Source organism: Sparus aurata, chromosome 20 (assembly GCF_900880675.1).
Source record: "Sparus aurata chromosome 20, fSpaAur1.1, whole genome shotgun sequence".
Taxonomy (NCBI): Eukaryota; Metazoa; Chordata; class Actinopteri; order Spariformes; family Sparidae; genus Sparus; species Sparus aurata.
In genome coordinates this window covers 20,456,906-20,470,168 of record NC_044206.1, presented here as the reverse complement: position 1 = coordinate 20,470,168, position 13,263 = coordinate 20,456,906, and the positions used below count along the sequence as shown (strand labels likewise).

Below are 13,263 nucleotides of genomic sequence, written 5' to 3'. Positions count from 1 at the left end.
AAATTAGTTAGGGATATTTTAGTGTTACGCTTGATTGTTTATTCTTTGACATATCTGAATCTTGTTTTTGCATATCCACCCTCATGAGCATTCATATCTCAATATCCCCAACTAGTTTTGAGAAGAATCAGAATCAGAATCGCTTTTATTGCCAAGTAAATGTACACATACGAGGAATTTGCTTTGTTCTGTCGGTGCAAAACAACAAACAATACAAAAAAATTATTAATAAAACTATATAAGTATAAATTGAGTGTGACCATTTTTAAAGTAGGTGAAGACTGTTCAGATTTGTCCAGTTATACAAAAGGTTTGACCTAGATTGTGCAAGCTCGCAGTAGATACTGATATTGCAGTGTACAAAATAAGCACATCTGATGACTAAAACTTCTTTTATATTGTATATAGTAATTAATGTAATGTAAGTGAAGGAGGATGAGGGGGATCACTGTCAGTGGAGGTCACGGACCTTGTTGATGAGGCAAGTTGCAGATGGGGAGAAACTCTTCTTATGGGGAGAGGTTTTGGTCCTGATGGAGTCCTGCCAGAGGTGAGAGTCTCACAGGTTTTGTCCAGAATAGGAGGGGTCAGCAGCTATCTTACCTGAACGTCTAGGGGTCCTTGAGGCGTGCAGCTTCTGGAGGGATGGCAGATTGCAGCCGATCACCTTCTCAGCAGAGCGAATAGATAGATAGTTTATTAATCCCACAGGGGAAATTAGGTTGTCAAAGCAGGGGGTACATTCAAGTACAAACACAATCCAAATACAAGGGCAAATATAGAAACAATAAAGTGCTATATACATACTATACTATACTATATACAATAAAATGCTTAAGTAGTTAAAATAAAATACAATAAAATACTGAGGTAAATAAAATAGAATGCTGAGGTGTCAAGGACTAAAGGTAATAGAACATAAAGTGCAAAGAGGATAAGGTGCAGGTTTCTGACCTCAGCTCTTGCGCTCTACCTGGGGGTTTATTTTGAAAAGCGTCACCGGAAGTGTCGCGTCACCGCGGTACCATTGACGCTGGTTTTGGAGAGCAGTCCAGCTCGCCTGCATTCCTCCTCTCTCTAAAGCCTGACCGATAGAGACAGAGAAAGAAAGAGGAGGGGGGGAGAAAACACCAATTATTATTCACAACCGTGTTGGATTTTTATGAACCACGAAGCCGACTCTCACCGGACACACCGAGCAGAGAAAACCGAGACAGAACCAGCACGTCGAGCTGCTCCTGCCGCTTCTGGACCTACAATAGCGACAGAAAAGGCGTGTTGTTCCTGTTTAAAGACGGGACTTTGGCGTTCGTGTGTCTGTAGGTCAGCTATCGAAAAGCAGCGTTGGTGAAGCAGCTTCTCCACGGCGGATATCTCCCTTTTTTTTTTCCTCTCTCCTTTAAAAAAAAAAAAAAAAGAGGATTTGCAAGATGGCTGATGACAGCTACCCCTAACAAGGACAGAAAAAGCGACGTCCCCTTTAAGATTAGCTGGGTATATTTTTGTATTTCTGTGAGTTAAAATATATAAATATGGCTGCTTTTTAAAGATTATGACCATAGCTCGCGTTAGCCACCGCAGAAAATAGTGCCAAAAATCTTTGTGTTTATCTGTACCTGTGCTTGTGGTAGAAAATGGTGAGGTGACGTCTGAGGTAATTTACACGATTTAACCGAGATAAGGAAGTAGGGAAAAAATATGTTGTTGGCTAAAGGCTGAGGCGACATTAAGGTAAATAAGGTGGAGACCAAAGTGAAAAGAGGCCGGAGGTGGATGTAAGAATAATCCTAATAATCTGGTGGGTCCGGAGATATTTGATAGATGTGTCGGAGGGGGGAAACCAAAAGGCTCCGCAACAGCAGCCAACATTCCTGCGGATCCTAAAACCCTTTGTTTTGTGCGCAGGAGCTGGACTCGACCATTAAAAACGATTAACTATGCAGTAAACAGGCTCGAAAATGATGGCTCGGGTATGATTTTCCTGTCTAATGAGATTATAAGGGCCTTTGTTGTCGACAGAAAACTGGTAGAGAGAGAGGAAGGAGAAGAAGAAGAAGGGGGAAAAAAAGCCGAGGCCTTGTGTACAGATATGCGAGCTGCTGTGCCACATAGCAGGCGTTATTCATCAAATGGAGATGTCGCTTTTATGTGGAATTGAAGGGCTGGAGGTGGCTGTGGTGTCCATCTGACCTGTGATACTGCTTTTGTCGTCTGACTGCCACACCGTCGCTGGTTGTATGTATAATTAAATTGCAGGTGGAGGCTGCTCGGAGACTTATTTATGATTCAGCGGACAAAAGCATTGCGCTGCGTTGTGATTATTGAAGGGAGTCAAGCGTCCTTGAGGTCCTGATAAAAACAGATTCAGGTTTTTATAAAAAGAGAGAGAGGGCTCTGTGTGTGTGAATACCATTCAGGGTGTGGACCCGGAGCCGTCCCTTTTTTCTCATGGGATTTTCATGCTTGGTTTGTTGGTCTGAATTGGTCCACAGTCAATCATAATCCGGCGCTGGAAGTGAAGGTAAGGGCCTGAGCAGGCAGCAAGAAAAGGGATCAAGTGTCTTTTCATGTGCTAGACAGAGATTGATTCACCTCATGGTCATACGAGTGAGTGGTTAGGTATTTAGTTCTCTGTGCCTTGTTCGCATTTCATGGTTTACCTGTAGCTTTGACAGGCTTTTAGCTTCCTGTAGGCCTATAAACACACACAGAAGCTATAAAGGCAGGCCCACTGTGTGTGTGTTTGTGTGAGTGTGTGTGTGTGTGTGTATGTGTGACTTAGAGGAAAGGAAAGCACCGTTTACTGTAATCTGTATAACGTCAGCCCCTGCTGTGTGTGTTGAAATCAACAAGGTGTTGTCATCCTCGCCTGAAGCCTTCTCTGGTCAATATTCTGGAATTTGCCTTCATGCTGCAGCAATAAGCAATACTCGACGTCTGTCAGGGAGATTCGTCTAATTTGGTCACAAGGTTTGAAATCCACAGGCTGATCTCACTGGACAGCATTGCGTCTGTTTTTATCTTTTTTTTTTTTCTCCTCAAGACTCATTTTTGAAAGTGTCAGGTTTCTTTGCGAGGACAGAGAGACAGAGGCCTCAAGGTCTGGTAGAAGTGGAAAATAGTGTATGCCTGCCCGCACCATGATGGCCTCTGACATGGCTGAGACGTGGAGGAACTGTTTTGAGGAGGAGCTCATCTGCCCCATCTGCCTGCACGTGTTCTCAGATCCCATCCAGCTGCCCTGCAAGCACAACTTCTGCCGGGGCTGCATCAGCGAGGCCTGGGCCAAAGACTCCTCGCTGGCCCGCTGCCCCGAGTGCAATCATGCTTACACACAGAAGCCCAGCCTGGAGAAGAACCACAAACTGTCCAACATAGTCGAGAAGTACAACGCCCTGAGCGTGGAGAAGGCAACCACGCCGGTGCTGCAGTGCATCCTGTGCCGCCGAGGCCCACCACTCCCCGCGGTCAAAGTCTGCCTGCGATGCAACGCCCCGTGCTGCCAGTCCCACGTCCAGACTCACCTGCAGCAGCCCTGCTCGGCCCTCGGGCACCTGTTGGTGGAGGCCGAGGCGGTGAAGGCCTGGACCTGCCTGCAGCATGACGAGTACAGGCTGTACCACTGCGAGGCCGAGCAGACAGCGGTGTGTCAGTACTGCTGCTTCGCCCGCTGCCACCCCAGCCACGGCCATGCGGTGACTGACGTGGAGCTGAGACGCAACGACATCAGAGTAAGGATCATTTTATACCATATAAACACATTAAGCACATTCATTCACTCCTTATTTCTGCTCAGGGTGGAGTCGCACTCTGTCACACTGTGACAGGAACCAAATTACAGCCAGTAGTTTGACTTCATTCTTGATGTCAGACTAGAGCTGCAGCAGTTAATCCATAAAGTGTCAACTGTTAAATTAATCGCCATCTATTTTGATAGTGTAGTAATTGGTTTGAATAATTTGTTTAGGAAAATGAAGTTGAAATTATCTTATTCCAGCTTCTTTACTCCTCTATGACAGCAAACTGATGATGTTTTGGCTGTAAACAAAACAAGACATTTGAGGACGTCATCTTTGGCTTTGGGAAACACTCATTGACATTTTTTTACAATTCCTGACATTTTATGAACCAACAACTAATTTAATCTACGAGAAAATAATCGAGCTATGTAGCCGTTTATCAGACATCATCTACTCAATCGATTATTCTATCATCAGGTGATCTGCAGTTATTTTGATCAGCTTTAAGTCATTTTCTTAAGAAATACTGGCAGAAACTCACTGGTTCTAGCTTCTCTTTTCTGTGACGGTAAACAGACTCTCTTTGGGTTTTTGAATGTTGGGCAAGCAAAGCTACATATTTGAAGACCTCACTGTGGGCTCTGCAACTGCTGGAACAGAAAGTAATCAGTAGATTAATAGATATTGAAAATATCCGTCAGCTGTGGCCCTGCGTGCATGAACTTGCCAATTAATCAGTGATCAATTAAGTACCAAAATGAAGCTGCGTGCATTCATCATCACAGAAGTCAGTGAGGTCATTTTTCATCCACTTTGTAGTCGTCAAGCAGACATGACCAGAACAAAGGGGACATTTTAATGTCCTTCTCTGCCAAATAAAAGACATTAAGCTGAGACTTCTGGGTACAGAGCTGCCATGATCTTTTCTCAATCTTAGAATCACTTTACTCAATCAAAAACAGAATTTGTCTTTTCTTTTTTTTTAGAAACAATTGCATTTTGAGTGTTTTTTTATTTAGTCCCTGTGTGAGAGTCTTGTGCATTTTTCAGTTGTGATCCACTCCAGCCTCCGTTCTCATCTGTTGGAATGACAAACAATGCAGTCGAGGGTGGAACAATGAGGGGCCCTCAGAGGGCCTTATCTCCCCAGCACAGGTGCATCCTAGCTCAGGGATCGCCAGTTGTGAGGGAGGGGTGGGAGTGGAGACAAGGGGAAGGGGGATTAAAGTGATTTGTCACTTGATTCTGTGGTCTCCTGGGTTTTTTATTAACCTCTTGACTTCCTGGGGGTTTGGTGCTGCTGTGGAAGGTTCGAGAAGATGTCGGGTTGGTTTTCCTCCCCCCTTTTTTCTGTTTTTTAAAGGGGCGTATGACAGAGTGGTTTAGTCAGAGAGAGAACAGGCTGACTGACTCATGTAGTTCACCCTACACCCCTTTATAGGTGTCAACTGTGTCATGCTTGGGTGTATTTCCTGCTGGTAATGCTATGACTCAGCTTTATGTATTGTTAATTGGTCACCTGGGGCTCACGAAGGGCCGTCAGTTGGGACCTGGTCTGAATTTAGAAGCTGTGTTACAAAGATCGTTCACATTTAAAGCTTTTCTGACATTATCTGTAATCAGGCTGATTTATTCTGGTTTTGGTCCAGATATATATCAATGTTTATCTCTGAAAAATGTGATGCAATATCAACTTTTTTTAATATAGCATAACGACATAACATAAAGAACACATTTCTTATGAGGATTCCACATTTTTTTCCTCCCTGATATGATTCAGATACCTGAACTTTGTCAATACAACATTCCAACACTTTAGGCAGCACCAGAGGCATTTCTTACACTGGTATTGGTATCAGAAAAGCCTTAGTTTTAAAAAAAGAAATCTATTCCTGTTGGTAAACAATGTAATGGCATCTAATGCTATAGTGATAAAACAGCAGGGTTGGTGCATCAGTTGATCATAGGTTTATGTTGGCTGATGAATAACAAGAGAACACTCCACTACAAAATGCAAAGTACATCATTGGAAATTTGGGTAGGGCTTCATGCTAAAACATGCTAACATGCTGATGGTACCCAGGCAACCACCTTCCTCCCCCCATCCTGTCAGTCAACCAAAAGAGGCCTTTTCTATGGTAACAGGACACTAATTCCTGTTCTTAGAGCAATTGGTATGGCGCATCATTTATTCATGAAGATCTAGGTTAGCGAGTATTGATAACACTATTATTATTGCTTAGTTAACCCCGCTAACACTTCTAAAGCCTTGAAAGTGCCGCTGGTGTGAATATCATTTGTTTTTCATGCGTTTTAGTCTTAAACCGAAGCAGGACTGCAACTAATTATTGATTATTTTCATTATTAGTTCATTTGATGACTATTCCCTTGATCTATAATTAGTTTCTTTCATTAAAATTGTCAAAAATGCTAATCATACCAACCAGCAGTTCAAAGCGACATCTTGTTTTGCACAACCAACAATCCAAAACATCAAGGATAATCAGTTTACTACCTTGAAACTCAAAACAAAGACATCATGCCAGACATTTGAGAAGCTAGAATCAGCAAATTGCTTAATAAAAAGTCCAAACAATTGTTAAGATGGTTCCAATCAAGTGTTTGTGTGATGTTACAGGGTTATTCGGTTAAAAGACACTTCTCATACATTTATCGCCAGCCTCAAAATACTATTGATATATTATAGTGATATTCTGCATTTCTCCTGCCGTTTCTTCTTACATATTGACTGATATGTAAGATCAGTCAATATAAGATCAGTCAATATGTATCAGCCCCCTCACCACATTCACCTCACTCATATCTACAGATATTGATTAGATATGTAAAACTAAAATTAAAAAAAATGCCAATATATCCAAAACACATTATATCAAATCAAAAAGGGCAGCGAACCATATTTATAATGAGTGTGATCATTGTGTGGGCCGTCTACTACTGAATACATTCTTCACAAGACAGGCGTGTTCAGAATCACCTCTGGTAAATAATTTCCTGGAGGAATCCTCTGAAAAATAATCTCATCACCTTGTCACATTGATAATCCATTAATCCATCATCATTTTTAGATATTTCTCCTCATGGTCACAAAGACATCCCCCCCTGTTGAATGCTATCGAAGAATGCACACACACACACACACACACACACACACACACACACACACACACACACCACTCTTCTTGTCCATCAGCCCCCCCAACACATTCACCTCACTCACACCATCCACCCGCCACTCCAGGCGAGGACCGACCTTCCCTTCGGCTCTGCTTTGTTGTCTCTGATGGAGAAGACACTGCTGTGAAATGACAGCTAAAGAGCACCCTACCCTCTTTATACCCCCACTCTCCCCCCCCCCCCAAAGGTGTCCCATACATTTAGTTGCCACCCCCCTCTGGGAGGCTTCGGCTCCTTCGACCCTGTTTTTCCCCTGGCTTCTGCTTGGAGCCTAACTCAATCAATCAGCACAACCAGGTCACAGTCCTGGATCTAACCATGCCAACTGTGTGTGTGTGTGCGTGTGTGTGCGTGTGTGTGCGTGTGTGTGTGTGTGTGTGTGTGTGTGTGTGTGTGTGTGTGTGTGTGTGTGTGTGAGAGAGTGAGAGAGAGAGAAAGATATCTAGGGCAGTGGTTCCCAACCATGTGCCACAGAGGCCCAGGAGTGTGCAGGTTTTCATTTGGAGCTCTACAGCAGCTGATCACTAATGATAAAATCTGCTGCTGTCTGAGTGGAATCATTGGATTGTGGTGGTGGTGGTGGTGGTGATGATGATCAGTGTTTGGAAGGTTACTTTAACTGTAATAGATTACAGATTACTACTTTCTGGAGCTACAATCAATCAAAGGAACTATTTTGTTAATCGTCTATCATTTCAGACATTTTTCCAGGACAAATTTCAAACATTTGGTGGTTTCAGCTTCTTAAATGAGGATTTGCTGCATACATTCGTCATTTATGATCATAAATGACGAATCTTTGGGTTTTTGACAGTTGGTTGGACAAGAAAGGCGATTTAAAAGGCGTCACTTTGGGCTTGGGGAATTTTATAAACGATTCATCGTGAAAGTAATCATTAGATCATGTGTCTAATTGTTTGTTGCAGCCCTACAAGTTACCCCGTTGAAGATGGAATATTTGATGCAACATATTTCAATACTTTTTGATAACTCTCCTAACAAACTGTTTTTAAACCTTGATAAAACAAATATGTAGCCTACAGGACAAACAAAATATGGAGTTAAAGTCAGAGCGAGCGATGTGCATCGATGGTGTCACACTCAAATATGTCCCACTGGATTTGTTGACCACTGAAAAATATACAAAATAAAAAGAATTTATGTTATATTCTTCATGTTTACTGAAGATAAATTATATTTCAACCAACATTTTGATTAGTATTTTTGATTTAATGACATTTTTTTTACTACAATTGATTGTTACATTTATTGAGTTTTTTTAAATTAGATGTAAGTAGTTTCCTGAACAACACGGATGATGAAGATGTATGTAAACAGACGTTCAGCATGTGAACAACAACAGATTATTGACTTGTGGGATTAGTTACTGATTTAATCTTCCTTTCTAAACATCATTGAATAAAACATGTCTCGCTCTTCAGATGTGATAATTTCCTGCTTTTGTTTTATCTTATATGATAAATAAATAACCTCAGCTGTCGGATAGGGATGTGAATAATGAATCATTCATTGATTAATTATTTAAGAATTTTACCCATTTAAATATGTATTAACTGACCAGATGAGCACAAATACATTACAATGCATTTTGTTTTATTACTCAGACTTGCTTATCAAGTATATAAAATAAGCGTGCCATCAGAAAATGTTTCTTTAATAACATTACATTTTAGTCAGTATTGGTAGGATTGTGTTGGGCCGGTTGTTTAATAGTGACAGTAGGAAGCTCTGCAATCAAAGTGAAGTCATTATTTTGTTTCATATAATGTCAAATATTATTAACGATTAACTGATAATTTATTGTGAATGCACTTGACTGTTAGTTGGAAGTGTCATCTCTGGCTCTGGGGAATTACAAGCACCCCTTTTTTCCTCTTTTTTTGATGTTAAACACAAAAGACCAAACCAATCAATCAGTAGAGACATTAATCTGCAGATTAATCAACACTGAAATAATCGTTGGTTCGGCTCTGTATTATTTTCGTCCATGCCATCTTATCAACAAGCTTCTCATTCATTAGATGTTGATTGAGGATTATTCATATCTCACATTAAATATTAATAACATGAAGGATTAGTAAATCTGTGTCAATGACATTCCTACTGTGAGACAATGCAGAGAGCGACATAAAGGATCGTCAAGCTCGCATGAAGCCGTTAATTATGTTCCATTTTTTATTATTTATTCTGACCGTGGTGGGCATCTGAGTGTGGCCCGAGCATGCGTCTGCTGTTGTTGCAGTTGCAGTCATCATCCTTGAAATAACAAGCGTTGTTGCCACAACATTGCAGAGCAGCAGCCGCTGCTGCTGTGAAAACATGTGCATCTTTTAAAGTACAAGGAGGAGGCGCACTGAGGGGGGAGTGGAAAGAGGAGAGCTGCTGGAGCTTTTTCTGCCTCCGTATGCCCATTTATTTATCTGTGCTCACTGCCCCCAGCTCCCCCAGCATTAGTCCTCTCTCACTAATGCAAACACAAAATAGCTGTTGGTTGCTATGACAGCACACCCTCCTTCCCTCCTCCCCCACAGGGATTGTGTGTTCGATGGAGACTAAATTAGCCGGCTCCCGGATTCTAATATCTCCGGCATGGGGAGGGGATGCTAGTGGCTAGCTGAGGTCACAACTCCCCAAAGGTTAAGACTTTTCTTTCTTTCTCCACAGCAAAGCCTCCTCAGGCAGCAGGAGCGCGTGGAGGAGCGGGTGCAGGAGATCGAAGAACAGCTCTGCAAACTGGACTCTGACAAGTGTGTGGTGGAGGTATGTTCTGCTCCGTGGGCGTAAAAAGCAACTGCACACATTTTCAGAGATTCTAAACGTTGCGTAACACAAAGGAAATTCTGAGTGGACTGATGTTTTGTTTCTCTACAGGACAGGGTGTGTGAGCTGAAAGAGGAGGTGCGTCTGCAGTACCAGCGGATGCACCAGCTCCTGGAGGAGGATCTTGGTCGGACACTGGAGGCTCTGGATCGGGCTCAGGCTCGGTTCTGCCAGGAGAACGCCGCGCAGGTGTTGGCTCTGGGCGAGCAGCGCCACGAGGCCCAGAAGCTGCTGAGCTCCATCCACACGGCCTTCAGTAAGGCGGAGGAGCTGAGCTTCATGAAAAACACCAAGCCTGTTAAAATCCTCACAGACAGGTGAGGGAGAAGCTGACGGAGTTCTGAAATAAAGGTTTTTTTCAGCCCTTGGGTCTATAATTCAATTTCAAGCTGACTTCTTATCTCGCCTGTCTCTTGGCTCTTGTTGCAGGTCTCAGGCATGTGTGGGCAGCAGTCTCCCTCCTTATAAAGTGGGGAATCTAAACTCCAAACTGTTCCTCTCTGAAATCTCAAAAAGAGAGAAGAGCTTGAAGAGAACGCTGGAAGGTAAGATCCCAGACGGATCCAGGACATTACTGTCAGGAGTGTGTTTTTATCTTAATTATCCTCTGACTTCCCATCTTTTCTCTCCTCTCTCCTCTCTCAGCTCCCCTTACCCCTCCCTCGACCTTCCTGCAGTCTGTTCCTGCGTATCCCAGCGGTCAGAGCTCTGGCTCTGGAGCCGAGAAACGGAAACATTCCACTGCCTTCCCAGAGGGGAACGGGAACGTCGGAAAAAACGCTGCTCCAGGTTTCAAGGACTCCTCCTCCTCTTCCTCATCCTCTTCTTCGTCGTTAGCCAAACAGCCCTACCTGGGCTCGGGCTCAGCCTCCGGAGAGGGCCAGTCCACCAATCAGCAGCCTCTCGGCCCCTGCGGCCCGCCTCACATCAGCGAGAGCGGCGGGACAGGAAGCGCAAGCGGCTCTCTGACCAACCACCATTCAGGCTCCGTGTTTGGCTCCTCGCACTTTCCTCCTGGAGGCAGCAGCTCCTCGCACTCCTCCCAGCAGGCCGTGCTGCCTCAATACGGCGGCCGGAAGATCCTGGTGTGCACGATGGATAACTGCTACTGCTCCGGCGTGCCCTCAGTGTCGGGCCACCGCAGTCATCCCCCATACCCGCGATCTGGCTCTTTCCCCTGGGTCAGCGCCCAAGACTACCCGCCTCCTCCCGGCTTGGCCTCTGGAGGTCCGTCCATGCAGGGCTTGGCAGTGAGGGACTGGATAGACGCCTCACAGACACACAGACATGCAGATTTCTATGGGCTGTATGGGCAGCCCTCGACAAAGCACTATGTCACCAGTTAACAGAGTAGACACACACACACACACACACACACGGATTTAAAGACAGGCACCAAAATAGCACACCTTTACCGACTTATTAACCGGAAAACAACACATGTAGTTAAACACCACACACATTCAGATATTAAAATCTATACGCACACACACAGATCTAGAACATGTATACACGTTCGGGGGCAGGGTTGATCTCTTTGTCTTTTTATTTCCTTTATTTTTAGTCAGTGTTTCATGTAGTGTATTATACGTAAAAATGCATAAACAGCCGCTCACTCTGGCACAACTTAGCTCAGCATTTCACACACAGACAAGAAACGAGAGAGGCCCGCGAGGAAAGTACGACATCATGCTTCTTTTTAATTTATAGGGCAGGAGACGGATTGATAGAAAACAAACTTTTATTAGGAAATCTTCTCATGCCTCTTTGTGGCTTCTCACCAACGCTAAAGGGAAAAGAGATAATACCAAGCAGTGTTGACCTTTCCAGTTTAGCGCCTCATGTTTCTCTGATATAATCACCCCTCCAGTTGTACTGAGGTCAATTGCCTTATGTTATTAGCATCATATTTTTCTCTGCCCAGCTCACTTTGTTTGATAGATCCTTTAAAAAAGGGACTGCGGTCCCTGTGGCGTCTGTTGATTTTTATCGTCATGGCACTTCTTCCTTTCTTTGCCGAGTTCAGGGATGGATCGTACGGCTTGAACACAAAATGCTCTTCCATGGAACACCCACAATGCACTTGTGGACGCCTTGTTATGCCTGGACTACAGATGCTGACACGCAGGGGGACACTAGAGCTGCTTCTCAAGGAGTTTTGGGAGTTTAGCCCTCACTCCTAGCGCTCTCTTCCTGCTGCCAGGCTCCCCACAGGACAGAAATCTTCTGACAAAGACTGTTTCCATTTAGTTATTACAAGACTTTGTGTTATTTGTAGGTTTCATGCTTGTTTAGAGAGACTCTTTGATTTAAGAGAAACAGGCAAGACTGGACAGACCAAACCAATCAAGCATCTGGAGGATCTGATGATGCTGTAATTGTACTTCCTGCAGGGCAAAGATGTCACTTCCTCTCAATAAGCACACGAGCTCTTGGCTTCCTGTTTGCAGCTGAAAGCATGCAAGGAAGAGTTTTTTAAAGCACTCAAAAGAAGAACAATGGGGGGATAAAAATGTATGCAGTTTTAAAATGAGTGTATGAAAGAAAAGAAGAAGGGCGGGAGGACTCTTTTTTCATGAAACTTTTCTAAAAGAACAAAGACTGGACTGCAAGATGTAAGCAATTGTCACCATCCTAAAAAGGAGCTGTTCCAACAGTCAACGTAAAGAGGAAAAAAAACGACATAAAAGTATCTTTTTTTGTAAATATTTTGTGAAATGGAAAAATTACAGACGTGATTTGGAGAAGGGTTCCAAATAAACGAACAAATTTAAAACGGTCTCTGCTGTTAATTCTGTGCAAATCCTGTTTTCTAATGTTGGTTTTAAAAAAATAAGGGTTTTATATTTTAATTATTGGGAATAAATCCCTTGAAAAGACCAAAACCATCAGTGCATTAGTCCTGAAATACTTCCCGAACAAGTCGCTTCAGTCAATAATTGTTGGTTTTGGTCTTCTTGATTAATGGGACATGTTTGAAATATGCCCAATCTAGACTCTCACCAGTCGTATTTAATTATCCTCACATCTTTACAAACAGAATCTCTGCATCTGTTTTGTGCTCGGTGTTTCTTTCCAGTCATCCCTACACAGTCATCTGCTCACTCTTCATATGACTTTTAAGATGTAGCAGCATCCTCCCACTTGTTCCCTGACATCAAACATTTTCTGCTCTTCCTTGTAAACATGCAAATAATCTGCGTGGCTGCCTTCTTCTCTTTGACGCTTCATGTATTTGGTGTTTTGCTCTTTCCAAAGAGACATTAACAGAAGGACAAACCCTTATTCAAACACAAACTTTTGAAACATCTCTGCGTCTACCCAGCACAATCAGTGCTCATGGGTCTGTGTGGGCGGAGGCCTGCAGAGAGAAAACAGGATGGAGAGAACGAGTCTTGAGATGAGTAGTAGGTCAGAGTGTTTGTTCCCTTCAGCCTGATTAAGCTGTTGCATTACTGCTTTACCCAACCCAGAACACTGAGCC

The 13,263-nt window shown here is 43.3% G+C and overlaps 1 protein-coding gene across 1 annotated transcript; it reads left to right on the top strand.

Annotated features, from left to right (window-relative positions):
* Positions 1 to 1,007: 1,007 nt before the first annotated feature.
* trim8b (tripartite motif containing 8b) lies at positions 1,008 to 12,558 on the top strand. Its single transcript, XM_030400451.1, has 5 exons — positions 1,008 to 3,731; positions 9,624 to 9,719; positions 9,831 to 10,096; positions 10,209 to 10,324; positions 10,425 to 12,558. Exons 1-5 carry the CDS (start codon positions 3,126 to 3,128, stop codon positions 11,123 to 11,125), a joined length of 1,785 nt encoding a protein of 594 aa, XP_030256311.1. The 5' UTR covers positions 1,008 to 3,125; the 3' UTR covers positions 11,126 to 12,558.
* The last annotated feature ends 705 nt before the right edge of the window (positions 12,559 to 13,263 follow it).

Coding starts and splice junctions, on each gene's coding strand:
- trim8b (XM_030400451.1), top strand. CDS start 3,126: ATGCCTGCCCGCACCATGATGGCCTCTGACATGGCTGAGACGTGGAGG. Junction 3,732..9,623: donor TGAGACGCAACGACATCAGA/GTAAGGATCATT, acceptor CTTTCTCCACAG/CAAAGCCTCCTCAGGCAGCA. Junction 9,720..9,830: donor CTGACAAGTGTGTGGTGGAG/GTATGTTCTGCT, acceptor GTTTCTCTACAG/GACAGGGTGTGTGAGCTGAA.